Below are 18,222 nucleotides of genomic sequence, written 5' to 3' on the forward strand. Positions count from 1 at the left end.
CAGTGAGCCAAAATGGATTTTGTATCCGATTTAAGTGCAAAAGCCATTTTGCTTGTGACTGTTACTTCAACAAATGAAATAAAGACATTTGAGCCACACAAATAGTTTGCCTCTGAATAAGCTGCTCAGTGTTCATTTTTAAATAAGGTGAAGCCTCCCCAAAGTGTATATTATCCACTCTAAATTTCCCACCAATAGGAAGGCAAGGCAAGCACAGCCATCAGCTGAGAGTCATTGGCTGGGAATGTTGAGCTCATAGTCACTCCACCCACAAGGAGCTGCTGACAGGGGGTGGGGCGGGGGTGGAGGCATGTGAAAGATCTGTACAACAAAGAGCAACTTCTCTCCAGAAGATACTTTATCCCAAGAGCCATGTGATAGTATTCAAAAGGCCTTGGTGTAAACTTAAATAGTTCACCATCTTCCTTTCCAACCTTATATGGAAATTCTTCCGAAAATAAACCCTGTCTTGGTGGGGAAAGGCTGTTTAAAGAAACATGGTGAATTACTACAAAGTAGTAGGTGTGCCTCAAAATGCTTCCTCCTCTGATATTAAGAAGGCTTATCACCAGTTGGTTCTACAGGTGCACCCAGACAAGAACCCAGGGAACAAGGAGGCATCTGAGAAGAAATTCAAACAAGTAGCAAGAGGCCTGTGAGGTCTTGTCTGATGGCAGGAAATGAGTATGACAAATCCAGAAGGAACTGAACCAAAAGGGAAACAGAGGAGATGGCAGAGACAAAAAACATTTGGAGGAGGAACTATGCATTCTCAGGATTCTCAGGAGATAATTTTTCCATTGGCCTTGTGGGTAAAGCCAGGAGATTCCACTCCTCCATCTTTAATGTGACTCCCATATTGGACACAGGATTTTCCATTTTCGTATCTCTGGGCTCCAGAGCAAGTACCCCTACCTCTGAGACATTTGAACCCTTTGTAAGCAGTGGAATGAGAAACTTCAGACTGGTCACCACTTGTAGCCAGACAGTAAATGGCAAGAGAGTTGTTACAAAGAAAGTGCTAGAAGATGTGAGGGGGAAGAATGAAGCAGAAAAAGAAAGACTGTTTCATGAGATTCCTCCCCATCATTGGTAAGAAGTTGCCACTGTGTTCTTTAACAGGGAGATTTTCATATGAGGCTGGGGTGTTTTGATGCTTATGAAAGACTGAATTGAAATTTGAGAATGTGTTGAACGAGGATGGACAGAGGTCAGCTTAGTTCAAACCTCTCATTTCACAGAGGAGGGGGATAATGTGACAGATGTTGCATAAGAACCTAGTAAGTAGCGGGGTAGAGCATCCATCCCCGGTTTTCTGATTCTAAATTGAGCCTCCTTTCCCTTATGCACCATCTGGGACAGTAGAGGCCACCACCGTAAATATGGCCTTCCCAGTCAGTGCAGAGCCCTGCCATCATAAATTCCATTGACTTCAACGTTTTTTTCCTGCCCTACCTTGTAATTGCCTAGTTGCCTGTATTGATGGCTACTGTTTGTCTCTTCCTAGGCTCTTTTCTCTTTGCTGCTTCTGTTCCTACCTATTCTTTCTTCTTATACATTTCCCATGGACCATATCACAAATAGCTTCAATTCAGTTACTTAGGTATAGATTAATGTTGGCAAAGAGAATGAGTGAAAAGTAAATGGGTTAAGATCTTTATATGCTTTTAAAATTTATACTTTTTTATTTTAATTTTTTAGAGATAGGGTCTCACTATGTTGCCCCGGCTGGCCTTGAATTCCTAGGCTCAAGCAATCCTCCCACCTCAGCCTCTCAAGTAGCTGGGACTACAGGCATGTACCACCATACCCAGCTTTTATATGCTTTTTTCAATAGCTAACATTTATTGAGTGATCAGTGCATGCAGGAATTCTACTTCACAAAAGTTATCTCAATAATATTTTCAGCAGTGAAATACAGTAGTTACTTTCCCCCATCACATAGATAAGAAAATGAGGCTTAGAAAAATTCAGTTATGTGCCCCAGGCCCCACTAATAAGCAATAAAGTAGTGTCTTAGTCTAAAGCACATGCTTAGCTAGTGAGCTGTAATATCTATGAATCCTACTCATTTATTTTTAAATCTAGATTCTTGCCCTCATTGGAAATTTAAACCTATCATCTCTAAACTTTACTTCCATGAATGAGTACTTGCTGGAACTTAATAAGCATGTAAACGTTTTTTATTGCCCAACAGGAACCTGAAGGTTACTTTTACATGAAGACACAATCAATGTGAAAGTTTTACTGACACTAACAAATGATTATCAGTTAACACACAATTCCCAAGATATGAAATATCTTTTTGTTTTGGACCTCATCATGATGTACATACAAAATCTTGGTTTTGTTTTGTTTAGCTGGAGTTGGTCACACTCCAACCCCTTCATTTATATTAATACACACACTGGGATCCAGAGGAGTTGTTCCTTATGGAAAGGTAGTGATAGAGTCTGCATTAGAACCTGTCTTCCAGTTTCCAATCCCAGGCTCATTGTAGTACAGCATGCTGTTGGCAGAATTTGGATTTCACTTGCATCCCATGGAAGTTATGTATCAAATTATTAGCTTTCTTAATCAAGGAACTTTCCTGTGTGTACGTTTTATGAAACGTAAAAATGTTTCATAAACATTTTTATGAAACGAATGTTTTATGTAGTCTTTGAACTTTTTAATCTCAGTGAATTTTCTGAGCCTAAACAGGAATATGCCTACATCTTTCTGGCAAAGGGGAGCACACTGGCAGAAAGGAAGCAGAAGGTGGATTTGGAATCAGAACACATCCCATTTCTTTCAAAGCCTATCCATTTCCACTTAATAGTCACTGAGAACCTCCTACATGTCAGGCACTGTGCGTGATGCTTTGCATCCATCATTTCTAATCTCTAAAGTCCTTCATGGGTTTATTTCCATCTTAAGGTGAGGAAATTGAGGCTCAGGGCAGTTAAGTTCCCTACCCAGGGTCACATAGCAGTTTCTGGAGACAGGATTCAGATTGCAGCTTGCCTGACCATAAGCTTCACTTCATTATGCTCTATTCCACTCTCATTCCTTTGAGCTGCTCTAATCAGGGTTTAAGAGGAATGTTTGGTTTGTATGTATGAATTAACTATATTTATTTCAACATTTCTAAAATGAGGATTTCCAGATGGAGCTTTCTTTTACCAACCCTGGTCTGAGGTGAACTGCAGTGTGTCTACTGAACAAAGGGAAAATCAGACTAGAGCATGAAACATGATTTTTCCATTTTGTCTTAAGTAAAATCCAAATTTCAGCATTTTTCACAGGCATAGTTGGCTTTTGACAGAAATGCTGAGTTGTCAAAGGACTTTTTGCCAGCAAAGGTTTTTTTAAAATTCACTTTGAGTTAGTCGAGGAAGTTTTCTTGGTGTGTAGAAATGAAAGCAGTGTCATCTCTTCCTGATGTCTGTTTAAAACATGTAGTAAGTGAAGTGTGAGCACACAACAGCCGAGGAAAGATAGAGGGCAGGAGGGCTTTGCTGTTCAGTATAACATTCCGAGCCAGTGTGCAAGACACAGCGTGAGCTTTAAGGTCACATCTAATTTGGTCTCTGACCTCACAGTGTCTTCAGCACGGCTACTGTGGTTTCCAGGGGCCAGAGGCTCCTCTGCCAAGTCTCAGACATGCAAGTTTCACTAATCGGCAAATCTCTAGGATTACTACTTGGCTAATAGGAAGAAAAGTACTTTAGGATTATTGAGTCAATTCCTTTGTCCTTAAGGAATTTCCTGCTCTTGTAGTATGAATCAGCTGCTTTTTAATGTTACAGTCTCTCACAAATTAATGTGAGACATTTTGTGTTCTGGTAGCTGACAGAATAAAGATTTCCCAAACTCAAAACCACCATAGACCAGGTAGAAGTAATTCCTTGTTCTGCTCTGGTTCATATTAGGTGGGTGACAAGTAAAACGAGGATCTGGTCCTGTCGAGAATGATGGAAGGGATAATGACAAGTGATTGTATAACTCATAGCTCAGGGAGCATTTGCAAGAGCAGTTTCTCATAGAATCTTGTCAGAAACCCCACCAAGGAGGAAAGAGAAGAGAAGGGACTTGCCTAAGGTCACAAAGTGGGTGTTTCTTCAGCCCCCTAGCCTGCTGCTATTTCTCCCACACTCTCAGGAATTCAAAGCACATCTTCTTCCCAGCGTGAGAGTTGGAGGAGCTGCCCTGGGGATGGTGTGGGAGGGAGTCCGTTTTATGTAGTTGCAGCTACACACGGTGTCCCCATGTCTGTTGGTCAGTGGAGGAGGTAGGTACAGAAGTATGTGGGTATAACCATGAACAGAAATGTCATGACTCTCACCGACCGTGCACAGCTGGTTTAACTCTTGAATCCAAGTCGCCTAAGAACCAGCTCAGGTTCTTAAGAGACATAAGGTCCCCACAGCAAACAATAACGAAAATAATGTGGCATTCAGCATTCTTCTCAGTGCTTCCTTTCCAAAAGTTTCAAACCACTTTGTATATTTGGGATCCCCATCTCTTTTGTGAGAAGCCTGTTTTTATTTCACCCAAAGTTTTGTAGTCTCTCCAGAATACCTGGAGTGCAGCGTACCTGACTCTGCCTAAGGGTGCAGGGAATGGACTCTGAGCAGAACAGGGAAGGGATTTTCAGCTGGCAGGGCCCTGCCCCTCATTACCTTATTTGGAAGTTTGAGGATCCATTGAGAGGGAGTGTGGTAGAGAAACTCATCTTGGAGAGGTTGATTTTTGGGTTGAGGCAGGATGGTTCCCCCTTTAAAGGGCAGGAAAGTCTCCCAGAGGGTGAGTCATTTTTCTAATGCCCAATGTTGCAATTGTGAAGACTCCAGGAAACCTAAGACTCTAGTCCCCATAGGACCATCTAAAAAACATATATTTAAGTATCAAGAGAAGCAGAGGGGGATTATAAAAAGAACATTGGCTTTGGCTGCAGGTATATGAGAGTTCAAATTCTATGCACCCCTTTCCTAATTTCTTGATCTTAGAGGGTGAACTTCTTTTGATCCTTGGCTTGCCTGTAAAATAGATATGATCATCTCTGCCCATTCTAATTTACAGAGTTGTTTTAGAAATTAAGTTCATGGAAAATTCTGCATAAACTTTAATAGATTTTATAAATGGAAAGTGTCATTATTCTTTTCAGAAGCAACATCTTTGATCCTTAAGGGTACATGCAGTAAGCTTGCTATCTGCTTTTTAAGATGTGATGTTTGCGATAGGATCTTGAAAGCAAGATCGGCTATGGATTGTGTTTAATGCCAAAATATAGCTAAAAGATGTAAGATAAAAATAGAGGATTGCATTTTTTCCATTTTAGCACAACTACAAATGCTATATTTTTAGCTTGGGCACAATTGGTACGACTTTTACTTCTGAACTTCCTTTTTTCTTCATTATCCTTGAGCTTTTGGACTCATATGTTGGCTTTACCTTCTGCTTCCATTATAGGAAATTGATGGAAAATCCCTGCTATTGATGACAAGAAATGATGTGTTGACAGGACTTCAGTTAAAATTGGGGCCTGCTCTGAAAATCTACGAATATCATGTAAAACCTCTGCAGACAAAGCATTTAAAGAACAACTCTTCATAGTACAAATTGGGGTCTTCGACCTCAAAAAATACATAATGACATAATTTAGTTTCATGTGATGAAACTTTGTAAACAGAATACATACATGTGTATATGTAAAGGATTTCAATCAAATGAAACGTTATCCTATTGGATAGACTAGGCAATTCATCAGCTGACCTGAAATCAGCCAGGAGGAGCAAGGACAAGATGCACACAGGGTGGTTTTCCTCATGGAGTTTGTCAAATAGAATGATCTTTGACACGATTAGACACTCCTCCCCACAAAGGCTTTGAAATCGTAAGGATTTTCCTCATCTCTTTATAGATTGCTTTCCCAAAATCTTTATAAAAGAATTTAATTGAATGACCATCTTTTGGTTACAGATGTAGGATGAGTAAAAACAAGAAAATTGGGGGAGGGGGAGAAAGACGAAAGGGATTGCTGTCTCCCTTGAATTCCTCTGCTCCTTAGAGCTTGTGTTACTTGGATGGAATTGCCGACACCCTTTTTTATAGAGGGTTCTCCACTTGACCTTATTAAGGTTTTATTGGGATATGCTGCAGTGTTTGAAATGAACATGCATCAGCCCCTTCAGGAGCAGAATCATAGCTCTGAAAAGAGAAGCTCCGTTGTGTACTGAGGATATCCATCCATATTCAGCTAGCTTTCAAATGGGGTAATGATATTTTCTGCATAGATTTTCTTTTAAATTGGTTCTTTGTTTCTGAAGAAAGGATTTTTTTTTAACTTCATGGTTTTATTTATAATAATTTGTTTCTGAAGAAGTTTGCTGAGAGTTACAGGTCAAAAAGCCTTGTTACTAGTACAGAATATTTTTATATATATATTCCTTCATGACGGTGTAATTTTTTTAATTGTCCTATGCTTTGTTCAGTTCCTGGGTTAAGTACTTGTTTTTAAGAGCTTGGAAAAAGTGGGCTTGCTACATCTCTGTTCAAAGAGACATTTGTTCAATCTCTGTGTGTCAGCGCCTTGTTGAATTGGTGCTTTGTGCCTGCAATAAAGCATCGCTTCAGTTTCTTGCCGGTGTGTCTTTGATCCTTTCTGTTTTGTTGCTTCTTCAGTGGGGATTAAGGACTAAGGCCTCCTGGAAACCAGGGAAAGAAAATTAAGCATTTTGGGGGAAAAAAACTTTAGAGGTAGAAACTATATAAATCTATGTGTGGATTTATCTTCTTTTTAAAGTGAATCATTCAAGTGGATCTCATTTCTTCTCTCATCCCCAATTTTAGGTATTATTTTAGCCAAAGATTTTTTTTGTTTGCTGTAGGCCAGGGCGGGGTCATGATTTTTTTGAAATTCTAATAAAAGCTACTGACTTTCTGTGCAGACAGAAGCTCACATTTCCACATACAAAACTTGCAGGGAGTTGGTGGACTCATAATTTCCCTCTTCCTCCTCCTCAAGTTAAGAGTTCCTATTTTAGAGAATACCATAATTCAGTCCCCTGTGGAGGTAATTTCTTGAAAGAACAGAAAGTCTGAAGATGACAGTGAAAAAAACACAGGAAGTGGTATAGATAGTAGGTGGGTTTAAAAATGCATTCCAAATTAATTCAATTATAGAGCGTACGGAGTATCTGAAATTTAAGTAATGCTTTGTTTTCACTGTAAGTGGGAAAAGTGGCTACAAAAGAGACTTTTTTTTTAATCTCCAAGTTACCACAGTCTACCTAAGACAGAAAACACAAGTAAAAGGCAAAATATATAGTTAAGTGTTGTGAGGAGTGATGGAGACAAAAGGTGAGAACGGCAGCTGCTGGAGACCTGGATAGGAAAGAAGGGATTCCTGGATCAAGCAGAAGGAAGATGGAATGAGGATCTTGATGAAAACCTCTGTGAGGGAGTTTTCTGCAGTAAAATCATGATGATGTTTGACCTGTCTCTACCTCAAAGGGATAGTATGAGGTATTTCTAAGCCTTGCTTTTGTGCATCCACCTGATATGTTCTGTAGTCGTTTGGAATAGGTTTGGTTGTGAGCGATGGAAACTATCTCTCCCACACCCACCAATTAATAAACTAGATAGACACCTACTTCCCTCTCATGTAAATGTCCAGATAGCGGGACCAGAGGTGGTGCGGCTCTACATGATGGTAAGAACACAGTTTCTGCCTATGGTTTTTTTCCATCATGCATGACATCCATTCCCAGAATCATTTCATAAATAGATGCTATTTTTGCCATCATCATTTGAATTCCAACCAGTGGGGAGAAGAAAGGGGAAAGGAACAGACCTTCCTTTAAGGATACTTCCAAGAAATTGTACCTACTACTTCCTTTCATATCTTGTGGACTGGAAGTCAGTCACATTACTTGAAATATATCATGTTTTTATTGGAAACCATGAGCCCAGTTAAAATTCAAAGTTCCGTTATTCTGTGGATAACGGAAAACGGATATTGAAAGACAACTTGCTGTTACCGCTGTCAGTTGACCACTAAACACTCATAGCAAATGACACTAAAAGGGTGTCTTTGCTGGTATTTTTTCTCGAGATTCGAACTTGCATTCAACTAAGTCAACTAAACCTCAGATTTGGACTCCTCTATGAGTACTTGGGGGCGAGGGGAATTGAAAAGCAAACAGAAAAGTATAAAATCATCCTTCAGCCTCTGATGAGAACTTTCAGGCAAAATTAGCAATTTAAAGATAGTCTGCCTTCCCTACACTCAGCATAAAGGCCTAGGACAGGCAGGCCTGCACACCTTGGCAATAGCTCAAGGTGATTTCATCTCCCTCTATTTAGGGGAAAACCAATGTGATCAAAACAGGCCAAAAAGAGAGGCCGGAAGTACTTGAAATTCAGCAGGTAGGCAGCCTTTGTCTCCAGACAGCTGTAAAAACCAGAGACGTCTGGTTCCTTTTCAGATCACACTGGATTTCTGTTCATGTGATCTGGATCTACAATGAGTAGCAGATACATGTGCTGTGTGGGGAAGCACTTCATGGCTGTGAGTGTGCCCTGATGGCAATATATTTAATGGCGAAGGTTTATATGAGAATTGGCTAATGTTGAATTTGATTATTCTCAACCAGAGAAGCAGACAGGATATCAGAATCAGAAGGAATTTGAGAAAGTAATTGCTACTCCTCGCCACCCCCACATTTGAACCTCTGGTTCAGACTCTGCAGAGGAGATTGAATGAATTGATTTAAAGGTGAGGTCACAAACTGGCCACTTTTCAGTGGAATCTAAGCCAACATGTTTTACTTTGGCCAATGCAGTATGTGTGTGTTTTAAAAACCACATTTACACACTTCTAGTGAGGCTGAAAACTCAAATCTGTTACTCTTCCATTCCCTAATATCTTAAAACCAGCAACTTTACACTTACGTTAACGTAACCCCCCGCCAAACACACACCCAACTCAATCTAAACAAAAAAAACAGAAAAACAGTGAGTTCATTCAGGAATTGAAAATTGCAAATAGATTCAGCTGAAAAGAAAACAAGCTAGCATATTGCATTGGAATGTGCAGCAGACTTGAGCATCATTTTTTATACCTAGTGGGCATGATGAATATGAGGAAAAAAAGGCCCATTGGTAGCAGTCTTTTCTTTCTGTCCTCAACAAATATCCTATGTGAATGCAGGATGCCGTTTTTTGTTGTTGTTGTTGTTGTTTGTTTGTTTGTTTGAGACGGAGTCTTGCTCTGTCGCCCAGGCTGGAGTACAGCAGCGCGATCTCAGCTCACTGCAACCTCTGCCTCCCGGGTTCAAGCAATTCTCTGAGTCAGCTCCTGAGTAGCTGAGATTACAGGCACCCGCTACCATGCCCGGCTAATTTTTGTATTTTTAGTAGAGACGGGGTTTTACCATCGTGGCCAGGCTGGTCTTGAACTCCTGACCTTGTGATCCACCCGCCTCGGTCTCCCAAAGTGCTGGGATTATAGGTGAGCCACCGCACCTGACCCAATACAGGTTTTTGTCTCTCTGAGATTAGCTTCTTCAGTCAGGGACACACACTGTCCTTCAGTTGCATTAGTGAAATATATCTTTGGGGGAATTTAATTTGCAAAAGTCTAATGACCCACTGTTGCCCAGCCACTCCCATATTTGGAAGCCAAATGCAAAAAGAACTTACTGGTGGTGATTCATCTGTCTTTGACAGTCTTTGTAAATGGGATCTGCAGGGGTCAGGTCTGGGCCCAGAGCCATTAAGTGTTTTCTGGAATGATTTGGAAGATGAAGTTAAATGTTCAAAGAGCTGACTGCTGCAGGACAGATATGCCTCTTAGGAGAAAACTTGTTAATTCTGCTTCTAAACCAGGAACAGAAGCCACAGGAAGGAGAGAGCCAGCAATGGATGCATTAATGAACAGCTCGTTAGTTTCATGCTGTAGCTCCATAGGCAATTAAGGAGTCTGGGTACCATTTCTAGCCAGTCGTGGCAGTACTATAGAGCAAGAAGAAGATTAAAATCATCGCATCCAAGTTCATTTGGTGAGTGTGGCTGTCTTATGTCTTAGAATCCCTTGGAGGTGGTGAACCCCAAGGAAGAATTGTGTCTAGCCTAACACTGGAGCATAATAATGGAGGATCCTGTGGCTAAAGCGAGTTGATGTCCCTGCACCTCAGTTAAGTCAGAGTGTTCCTGTCCACAACTATCTTCAGGGAGAAATCAAGAAAGCTGAAGATGCCAGGCCATTTCCAAATAGAAACTGTGCCCCTCTTCCACAGAACAAGTACACGAGCCAACCTACCACCTATTTTAAAGAAGTGGGAAAGGGGTAAGTAAAGGTGTAAATAATACTGAACATACTCGTTACCTGCAGAGGATGCCTGACTCAACCAGATAAAGGGAAATATGCTGCAAATGGTTGATGTTATTACCCAGGCACCATCCATGGGGCATCTTTGGTCAGAGGGGTTAGAGGCCTTAAGCTTCCAGCAAAGTGAGATAAAGCAACCAAGGAAAGTTTTGCCATTAGGGCCTCCAGCTCTGTCACTGGATATCTGTGGCAAAGTTTTCCAAATTAAATGTCTTCTTTCTGAATCAAAGGCAGCAGAAGCATTCAGCAAATTGTGTTTCATAGCCTTTTTCAATGATTATATTTTATTTTTATGTGCGGGGGAGTATGTGATTTGAGAATAATACGATAGATTTCATCAGATTATAAACATATTTTGAGTGCAAGTCAATAAAACTCCAAGCCACCAGCAGTTTCTGCCTATAATAATTAGTGTTTGGGATAGTATTCTGTCTGCTATACCTGAACCCAACGACACCAGTTGAGATACACAGTAGGTAGTGGGTGAAGTCACTGAGGTTGCACCAGGTAGACCTGAGCTTGAATCCAGTCCTGCCATTTACTTGACATGGGAACTTGGGTAAGTCGTATGGCTCCTCTTAGCCTCAGGAACTTCATCTATTCTCTAGTGCAGATGCGGAAACAGAGCAGAGCAGCACCAGCCTAGCAGTGCCCAATAGAAACAGAATGTGAGCCATTTATATAAATTAAAATTTTCCAGTAATCACATTTGGAAAGGTGACCCAGGAAAAAATAATTTAAATAATATGAATTTAAGCCAATTTATCCAAATATTATAGTTTTAATATATAGTCAACGTAAAAATTATTGATGATATACTTTGTAAAATGTTTTCATTTGCCTTTGAAATCCAGTGTGTATTTCATGCTTACTGCACATCTCAGTTAGGACAATGTAGCTCAAGTGTATCATTCAGGATTAGTTTTAGTTGATAAAAATAACAGTGACTTAAGATGGAAATTCTCTATGATGCATTTGAGTTGAAGGTAAGCAGTTCAGGGACGGCAGGGCTGCTACATAATGGTTGGGTCTCATTCCTCTTGTGTGGCTCCACCATCCTTAACACATAGTTCCCCATGTAGTCCACCGTGGCTGCTTGGGCTTCAGTTATCACAACTGCATTCTAGCCAAGAAAAAGAGGTAAAGAAGGACACCTTGTATGAGAAACTGTGCATAGCACTTTCCCTGACATCCCTTTAACAAGAACTTAGTCATATGGTGATACCTAGCTGCAGGGGAGGTTGGAAATGTAGTCTTTATTTCAGGAAGCCAAGTATCCAGATGAACAGGGACAGGAGGGTGGATACTTTGGAGAAGCTGGCAATTCTTCTATAGTACCAGTCTCATAAGTTGATGGAGGACTGAAGAGAGTACACTGTACAGTTGTTTGTATTACATTAAAAATGCATTAAAAATATGGTTTCATTACTATGATCTCATTCCACTTCAAGCTCAGTACTGTCACAGAATTAATGTATTCTGAACCTAAATACTGCTGATGGGATGCATCCTAATACTGCTAAAATAAAATATTATTATAGGTGGATGAAAATGGATATTGGGTGGTTCTAGATGCTTTGTTTTCAAAAGGTCACATAAACCAAAAAAAAAGAAACCTTGCATTATTGAAGCTCCTTGAAAATTTGTTATGTCGAGTTAAGGGGAATGTGCTAAGCAAAATGCATATATGTTTTTGTTGGTCCCCAAAGACTTAGAGAAGTTGGTTTGAGGCACTGGTGAATTCCAAATGGATCCTGTACCCAATCCAAAATGAGTGTTCAATGACATTCAAAATGGTTTTGTGAGACTAATGAAAGGGAGGTCTCTGATACTGTTGTGATTTTAATGAAGGTATACGTGGATCATAAACAAACAGAAAAAAATTAATAAAATTGAAAAAAATCTGAGTGGAGCTGCATTCATTAATTTGAGCCAATTAGGTTGACACCAGTCTGCTAAATTGCCTATTTGGGCAAATTTCTATTATGAATTTTTAATGCTAAGGTGACTTCTTGCCACCAGAATGTCTGCAAGTTATTGATCAGCCTTCTGTATGGTGCATATACAGAACGCAAAGTAAGTTAACATTGGCCTAATCCACACGTGGTTAAAAAGGAAAACTGTGGAGCTATGCATCCATAGTGGTGGATGCAGGGAATCCTGGACTAGGGGTCAGAAGACCTGGGTTCTGGTCCCAGATCGGCCTTTAAAATATCCACAAGACCTTGTACAAGTCTTAACCTCTCTTGCTTCAGTTGCCACTAAAATAAACATGTCCAATTAGAGGTTTATTTCGGCACTCAATTTGTATGATTTTCTAAAAATGCAATGATCTGAGTTATATGTGTCACTGGCCCCCTCCACCATTCAATTAAAACTCACAGCACTGTCACATTCTACAACGTCATTTCCCTTTCATAAATGTTCCCAAGTTTTGGTCTGATTATGGTTCTCTCTGTGCAGTAAACTGGAACAGCTATTTTATCTTGAGAATTGTCAAGTTGACTGATTGCATAACCCTATAGCTTTAAGTTTAAATCACTCTCACTGTGTTCCCTGGTAGAAGTATCCCCCTAGGAATAGGCCCTCTACACAATCAGAGCTTAGATTTGAGGGGGTGGGGGAAGCACAGATTTCCCTGGTAGATCACTGGGAGTGATAGCAAGTGGAATCATTCCTATTTCTACATCTTGGTTACCAGATCCACGTGTTCTACATATTGGGGACATAACACAATATAAGAGCCAAGTATTTAGGGAATGCACTGCATCCTAGGGGGCAGTAGTCCATCATCACAGGGTATGACATCTCAGTTGTACCTTTAAGTGATTATTCCATCACTTTCTCAGGCCAGCAGCTTTGGGGTAGTAGAGTATGTGATAGGACTATATGATCACTTACAGCTTGTCACATCTCCTTTACTTTAAAGAGGATCTCTTTGTCCCTTGGTCTGAGTGATGTTATGTTGAATTCTGTAAACCCTTGGATAGTGGTGCTGACTGAGACCCTGTGGGCAGGAAAGACAAAGTCATACCCAAAATATGTATCCATTTTAGTCAGAATTAATCACTGACCTTTTCAAAGTAAAAGGTGCCCAATGTGTTTAACTTGCTGCCAAGTAGGTGCCATATCAAGGTCTCCCTCAATATTGGTCTCTACTGCTGGAAGTTTGGGTATTTGTTAGCAATAGTTATTATTAGTAATGGAAAGCCAGATCCCTGGCTTTTGGGCCCATTTATGTCCTCTACCCCTGCCACCATGGCTATTCATGAGTTCCTTGTGCCAACACTGGGATTGCCAATGACAAAGGCCAACTGACATCCACTGGCAAAGTCATTCTGTCTGCTTGATTGTTTAGTGTCTCATCCATGGTTGATGCTCTTCAGTGGACATTAAGATGCAAAGCAAAAATCTTCACATTTCATGTCCACCCACACAGGCCCATTTACAAGCTTCTTTTCTCTGACCAATCTCCTAATCTTTCTTATTCCAAGTGTCTAACCAACCAACCAAGCCAATTGCCACTGCCCACAAGTTTGTATACATTATTACCTAGAAACACATTACACACAAAGTAGATGACTCTTTGGTGTATTTCCTAAAACTGTATTCATTGGGAGGATTTTCCTTCACCACTGTCATAAGAACCACCCTCTCCTTAATGGCCATAGTGTGAGAGGTGCTGGAGAAATAGCAGTGGGGATCTGGGCCACCTGCTCATGAGCCTTTCTTGTGCCCTCTAGCCCTAACTCTACCTGCTCCTGGATCTCTCATTTCCATCTTGCAATGGATTTCTGCTGGACCTGCCAGACCCTAATACTTGGTGGGTTTGAGAGAAACCAGCTTATGATGAGCAGCTCTGGCCACAAATTCTGTTGATGTTCCATGGTCAGACTTTAGTGTTTACTAAAACCCAGTAACACACCAGAAGCTATTTTTCAAATGGTGAATGATTCTCTGCTACAGATAGCATAGCCTTGCTCCAGAATCCTGGGAGTTTATGTTGTAATTTTCCCATTGGGTCTTGGCATAAGCCCCTGTGAGAATGTAAAACATATATATTTGGTCTTCACTCAATTTCCTGGCATACAACTCCTCAAATCCTTAGAATCTCTAAAGTGATGTATTTTTGTATGCTAATAATTGACTGATGGCAAGCAGTCCCTAGGTAGCCTCAGGATGGGGGCTGGCCGCTGGAAAGACCAAGGCTTTATTAGAGGGTTGGGACTTTCAGCCCACTCTCAACCACTGGGAAAGAGAAAGGTAGTGAAGGTTAAGTTGATCACCAATGGCCAACGGTGTAATCAATCAGTCCTACGTAATGAGGCCTCCATAAAAACCCAAAAGAGCATGGTTGGAAAAGCTTTCAAATAGCTGAACCCATGGAGGCTCTTAGAGGATGGTGTACCCAGGGGTTGGGGGGAGCATGGAAACTCCACGCCTCTTCCCCCATACCTAACCATATGCATGTTTTCATCTGAATCCTTTGTAATATCCTTTATAATAGATGGGTGAATGTAAGTAGGTGTTTCCTTGAGTTTCAGGAGCTGCTCTAGCAAATTAATCTAACCCAAGGAGCGGGGTGTGTGTGGGGGGTGTGGGATCCCTGATTTATAGCCAGTGGGTCAGAAGCACAGATAAAACAACCTGGAGCTTAAGACTGGTGTCTGAAGGCTGCCTGGAGTGGGGCAGTGGTGGCAGTCTTGGGCATTAATTCCTTAACCTATGGCATCTGATGCTATCTCCAGGTAGATAGAGTAAGAATAGAATGGAATTAGAGGGCACTCAAAGGGTGCCTGCTGCAGAATTGATTGCTTGCTTGTTGTGGAGAGAAATCCCCAAACATTTGACAGAAGTGTTCTATGTTGATTGTTATCGTTGACTGAGAGAATAAATGCTTGTGTGTTTTAGTTCACTCACAGCCCCACACAGCATCTTCCCCAATCAGAGACATCTCTAATAGCATAGAATTTGCTGATTCACATGGTTCAAGCAGAAGGAATATCTGTACCCCGTCTGGACCTACTCCAGTGCCTTTTACTTCTCTGGGCCCCAAACAAAGCTGGAAGCCTTCCTTGCCACTCAGTAAATGTGTTGGAGAAGTATTACCACATGTGGAATATGAGTCTTCCAAAAGAGAATACCAAACACTGTGCTTTCTTCTTAGTGGTAGAAAGCTTGATGCAATAATGTGTCCTTTATTTTGGAGGGGATGTCCTATAATACCCTCAGCAAACTTTTCCTATAAAGGGTCAAAGGGTAAAAAATTTTAGGCTTCATAGACCAAATAGTCTTTGTTTCAACTACTAACTCTGCCATTATAACATGAAAACAACCATAGGCAATATATAAGCAAATGGGCATGGCTGTGTTCCAATAAAACTTTACTTACAAAAACAAGTGGTGGGACAGATTTCACCAATCCTTGTCCTAGACCACCAGACTGCTAAAAACGTCACTAATGTGGTGGGCCTTTGATGGGTTTATCTACCATTCTCCAGAGTATAAGTGTCACTTCTTGGTCATTCAGTCCAATTAACATAGTCTCATGGGTATGATGGCAATTTGATGTCCTAGGGAATGTCTTGATGACCCTGGTCCCATATACAAAGGCTAGAAAATTTAATGTCATCCTGGGACAAGAACATAAATGTATGCAACTGTCCATCCATGTGAATAGAAACTGCTTCTCTTCTTGCTTCTTGATTTGAAAAATGGATGGGTTTTATCCAGCACTCATGCATAATCTTCCAGCTTTTATATCTATTGGCTGGGCCTTTGCCACTCTTTTGGCCTGTGGTCTCCTTCCTTCCTTAACAAGCCCAGCATGTGTCTAGCTGGTGTACGCTGTGGCTTATCCTATTTATAGATCTGGTGGTCAGGAGGTGGGGATATATCCCAAGGAGGCATGTGTTTCCTTGTAGGCAGAAGCTTCTGCATTGTCTTCAAGCAAGAGGGGCAATGCTAGCTTTTAATATGGAGAAATAAGCCAGTTCTGCAGGCCCAGAGAATTCAGGGAAAGCTGACGATTCAAGATTTGAAGTGCATCAATCAGGACTCTGACCTTAGTGTGACAGAGCTGTCAAGGGTGGAGAATTCAATTTTCCTTGGAGCTCTGCTATTCTAATAATTAAGACCTGGTTCTGATCCTAAGTTTTTTTTTTTTTTTTTTGCCATCTAGATATATACTGTCTTCATATGTTGCCAAGGAGGCCCTCTTGCTGTCATGGTCTACTTTATATTAGTTATTAATCATCCTCAACTTATCATTGCCTTTCTTAATGTATTAATGGTCCCCAGTGACACCCATTCAAATTCCATAGTGCTTATAATAACCATTTCCCCCACACCTCTCAAGCATTTGAGATTTTGCCCCTGCCAGTCTATTCCTTTCTCCAGTATCTTATCCCAATTCACCTCTGCAGACGGTTTTAACCATTGTGTGATTACAGTATTACAAAGGCTCATTCATTGCTAGTAAACCAGTGGATGATCCAGCTCCAAAATCCCATTTTCAAGTCTCCTTCCTGGAACTACTCTTAGTATCACAGGTCAGCTTCCCCATGAAAAATACAGTAAGACCCTGAGATTGTCATGCAGGAGGCACCAGAGCATCTTTAACAGGAGCTTTATCCCCCATTTTGTGGCCATAGAGAAAACATTACCCTATACTGAGGATGGCAGGGCAAAGGGTGGAATGAGCCTGAGTCCTGATGCCATCACTGAATTAGCTATTCCATCCTGGGATGGCCTACTTCTTAAACTTCTGAAGCAAGCATGATGTCTCTTCTGTTTAAGACACTCTTAGGTATTCAGTTACTTGCAGCCAAAGGCATTCTAGCTCATGCATGATCTCAGTTAATGCTTGGCTACCCTATGCTGTGAGGTAGGTGTTATTATTATTCCCATTTCATAAACAAGAGAACTTAACCTTAGAGAATACTTGCTCAAGATCACACAGCTAGATATTGGTGGAGCCCAGTCTAAACCTTAGTACTAGCTGCATCCAAAGTCCATGCTCTTCACCCTTTTATAAACATCTATGTGACAACAGATCAAACCAGGAGGTGAATGGTACCATCCCCCAGATCTAAAGGGAAGAGTAGCTTGTGTATAGCTAAGATCCACATACACCAGAAGAGCTGCCCTTAAAAAGCTCACTGACCTCTTACTTGGTGATTTGGGTTGAATGGTGGCCCTCAAAATAGAAGACCATGTCTTCATTGTCAGAACCTGCAAATGTGACCTTACATGGAAAAAAGATCTTTGCAGATGTTATTAAGGATCTTGAGATGAAGAGATCACCCAGGGCTATCCAGGTGGGCCCCAAATCCAGTGACCAGTGTCCTTATAAGAGTCATACAGGGAAGACCTGCCAGACAGAAAGAGGAGGAGGCAATGCAGCCATGGAGGCAGAGACTAGAGTGATGCAGCTGCGAACTGAGGAACCCCCAAAGGCATGAGAGGCTGGAAGAGGCAAAAACAGAATCTCCCCTGGAGCCTTTGGAGTTAGCACACTGCCCACATCTTGATTTTGGACTCTGGCCTCCAGAACTATGAGGAAATAAATCTCTATTGTTTTACACCACCAAGTTTATGGTAATTTGTTATGGCAGCCTAAGGAAACTAATACTACGTTTATTTCTTTATTATGTAAAGGTGAGCAGTATACTTTCTAAGTTTGGTTGAATATATTGCTCATGTGGCAGATTTCTATTGGAATCCTTTACACTTTAAAGATAATGTGTGAACTACTTCCTTAGCAGAGGTAGAGGCACCTGTAGAGACATGAATGAGCGTTTTCCTGGGAAGAAGGTCCATAGCCATCATATTCTCAATAGGGTCTT

General features: G+C 41.0%; 1 protein-coding gene across 3 annotated transcripts in view; it reads left to right on the plus strand.

Moving 5' to 3' along the window:
* The window catches only part of SAMD13 (sterile alpha motif domain containing 13), a 50,263-nt gene extending 43,632 nt beyond the window's left edge, over positions 1–6,631 (plus strand). For 2 of the 3 annotated variants that reach the window (XM_010382533.2, XM_010382534.2), the window contains exon 4: positions 5,455–6,631. In XM_010382533.2, coding sequence (XP_010380835.1) covers positions 5,455–5,598 — 144 coding nt within the window. In that variant the 3' untranslated portion in view covers positions 5,599–6,631. The remainder of the gene's footprint in view (positions 1–5,454) is intronic. The other variant, XM_010382532.2, reaches the window with a different exon arrangement.
* The last annotated feature ends 11,591 nt before the right edge of the window (positions 6,632–18,222 follow it).

The sequence above is a fragment of the Rhinopithecus roxellana genome, chromosome 12 (genome assembly GCF_007565055.1).
Source record: "Rhinopithecus roxellana isolate Shanxi Qingling chromosome 12, ASM756505v1, whole genome shotgun sequence".
In the NCBI taxonomy this organism is placed as follows: domain Eukaryota; kingdom Metazoa; phylum Chordata; class Mammalia; order Primates; family Cercopithecidae; genus Rhinopithecus; species Rhinopithecus roxellana.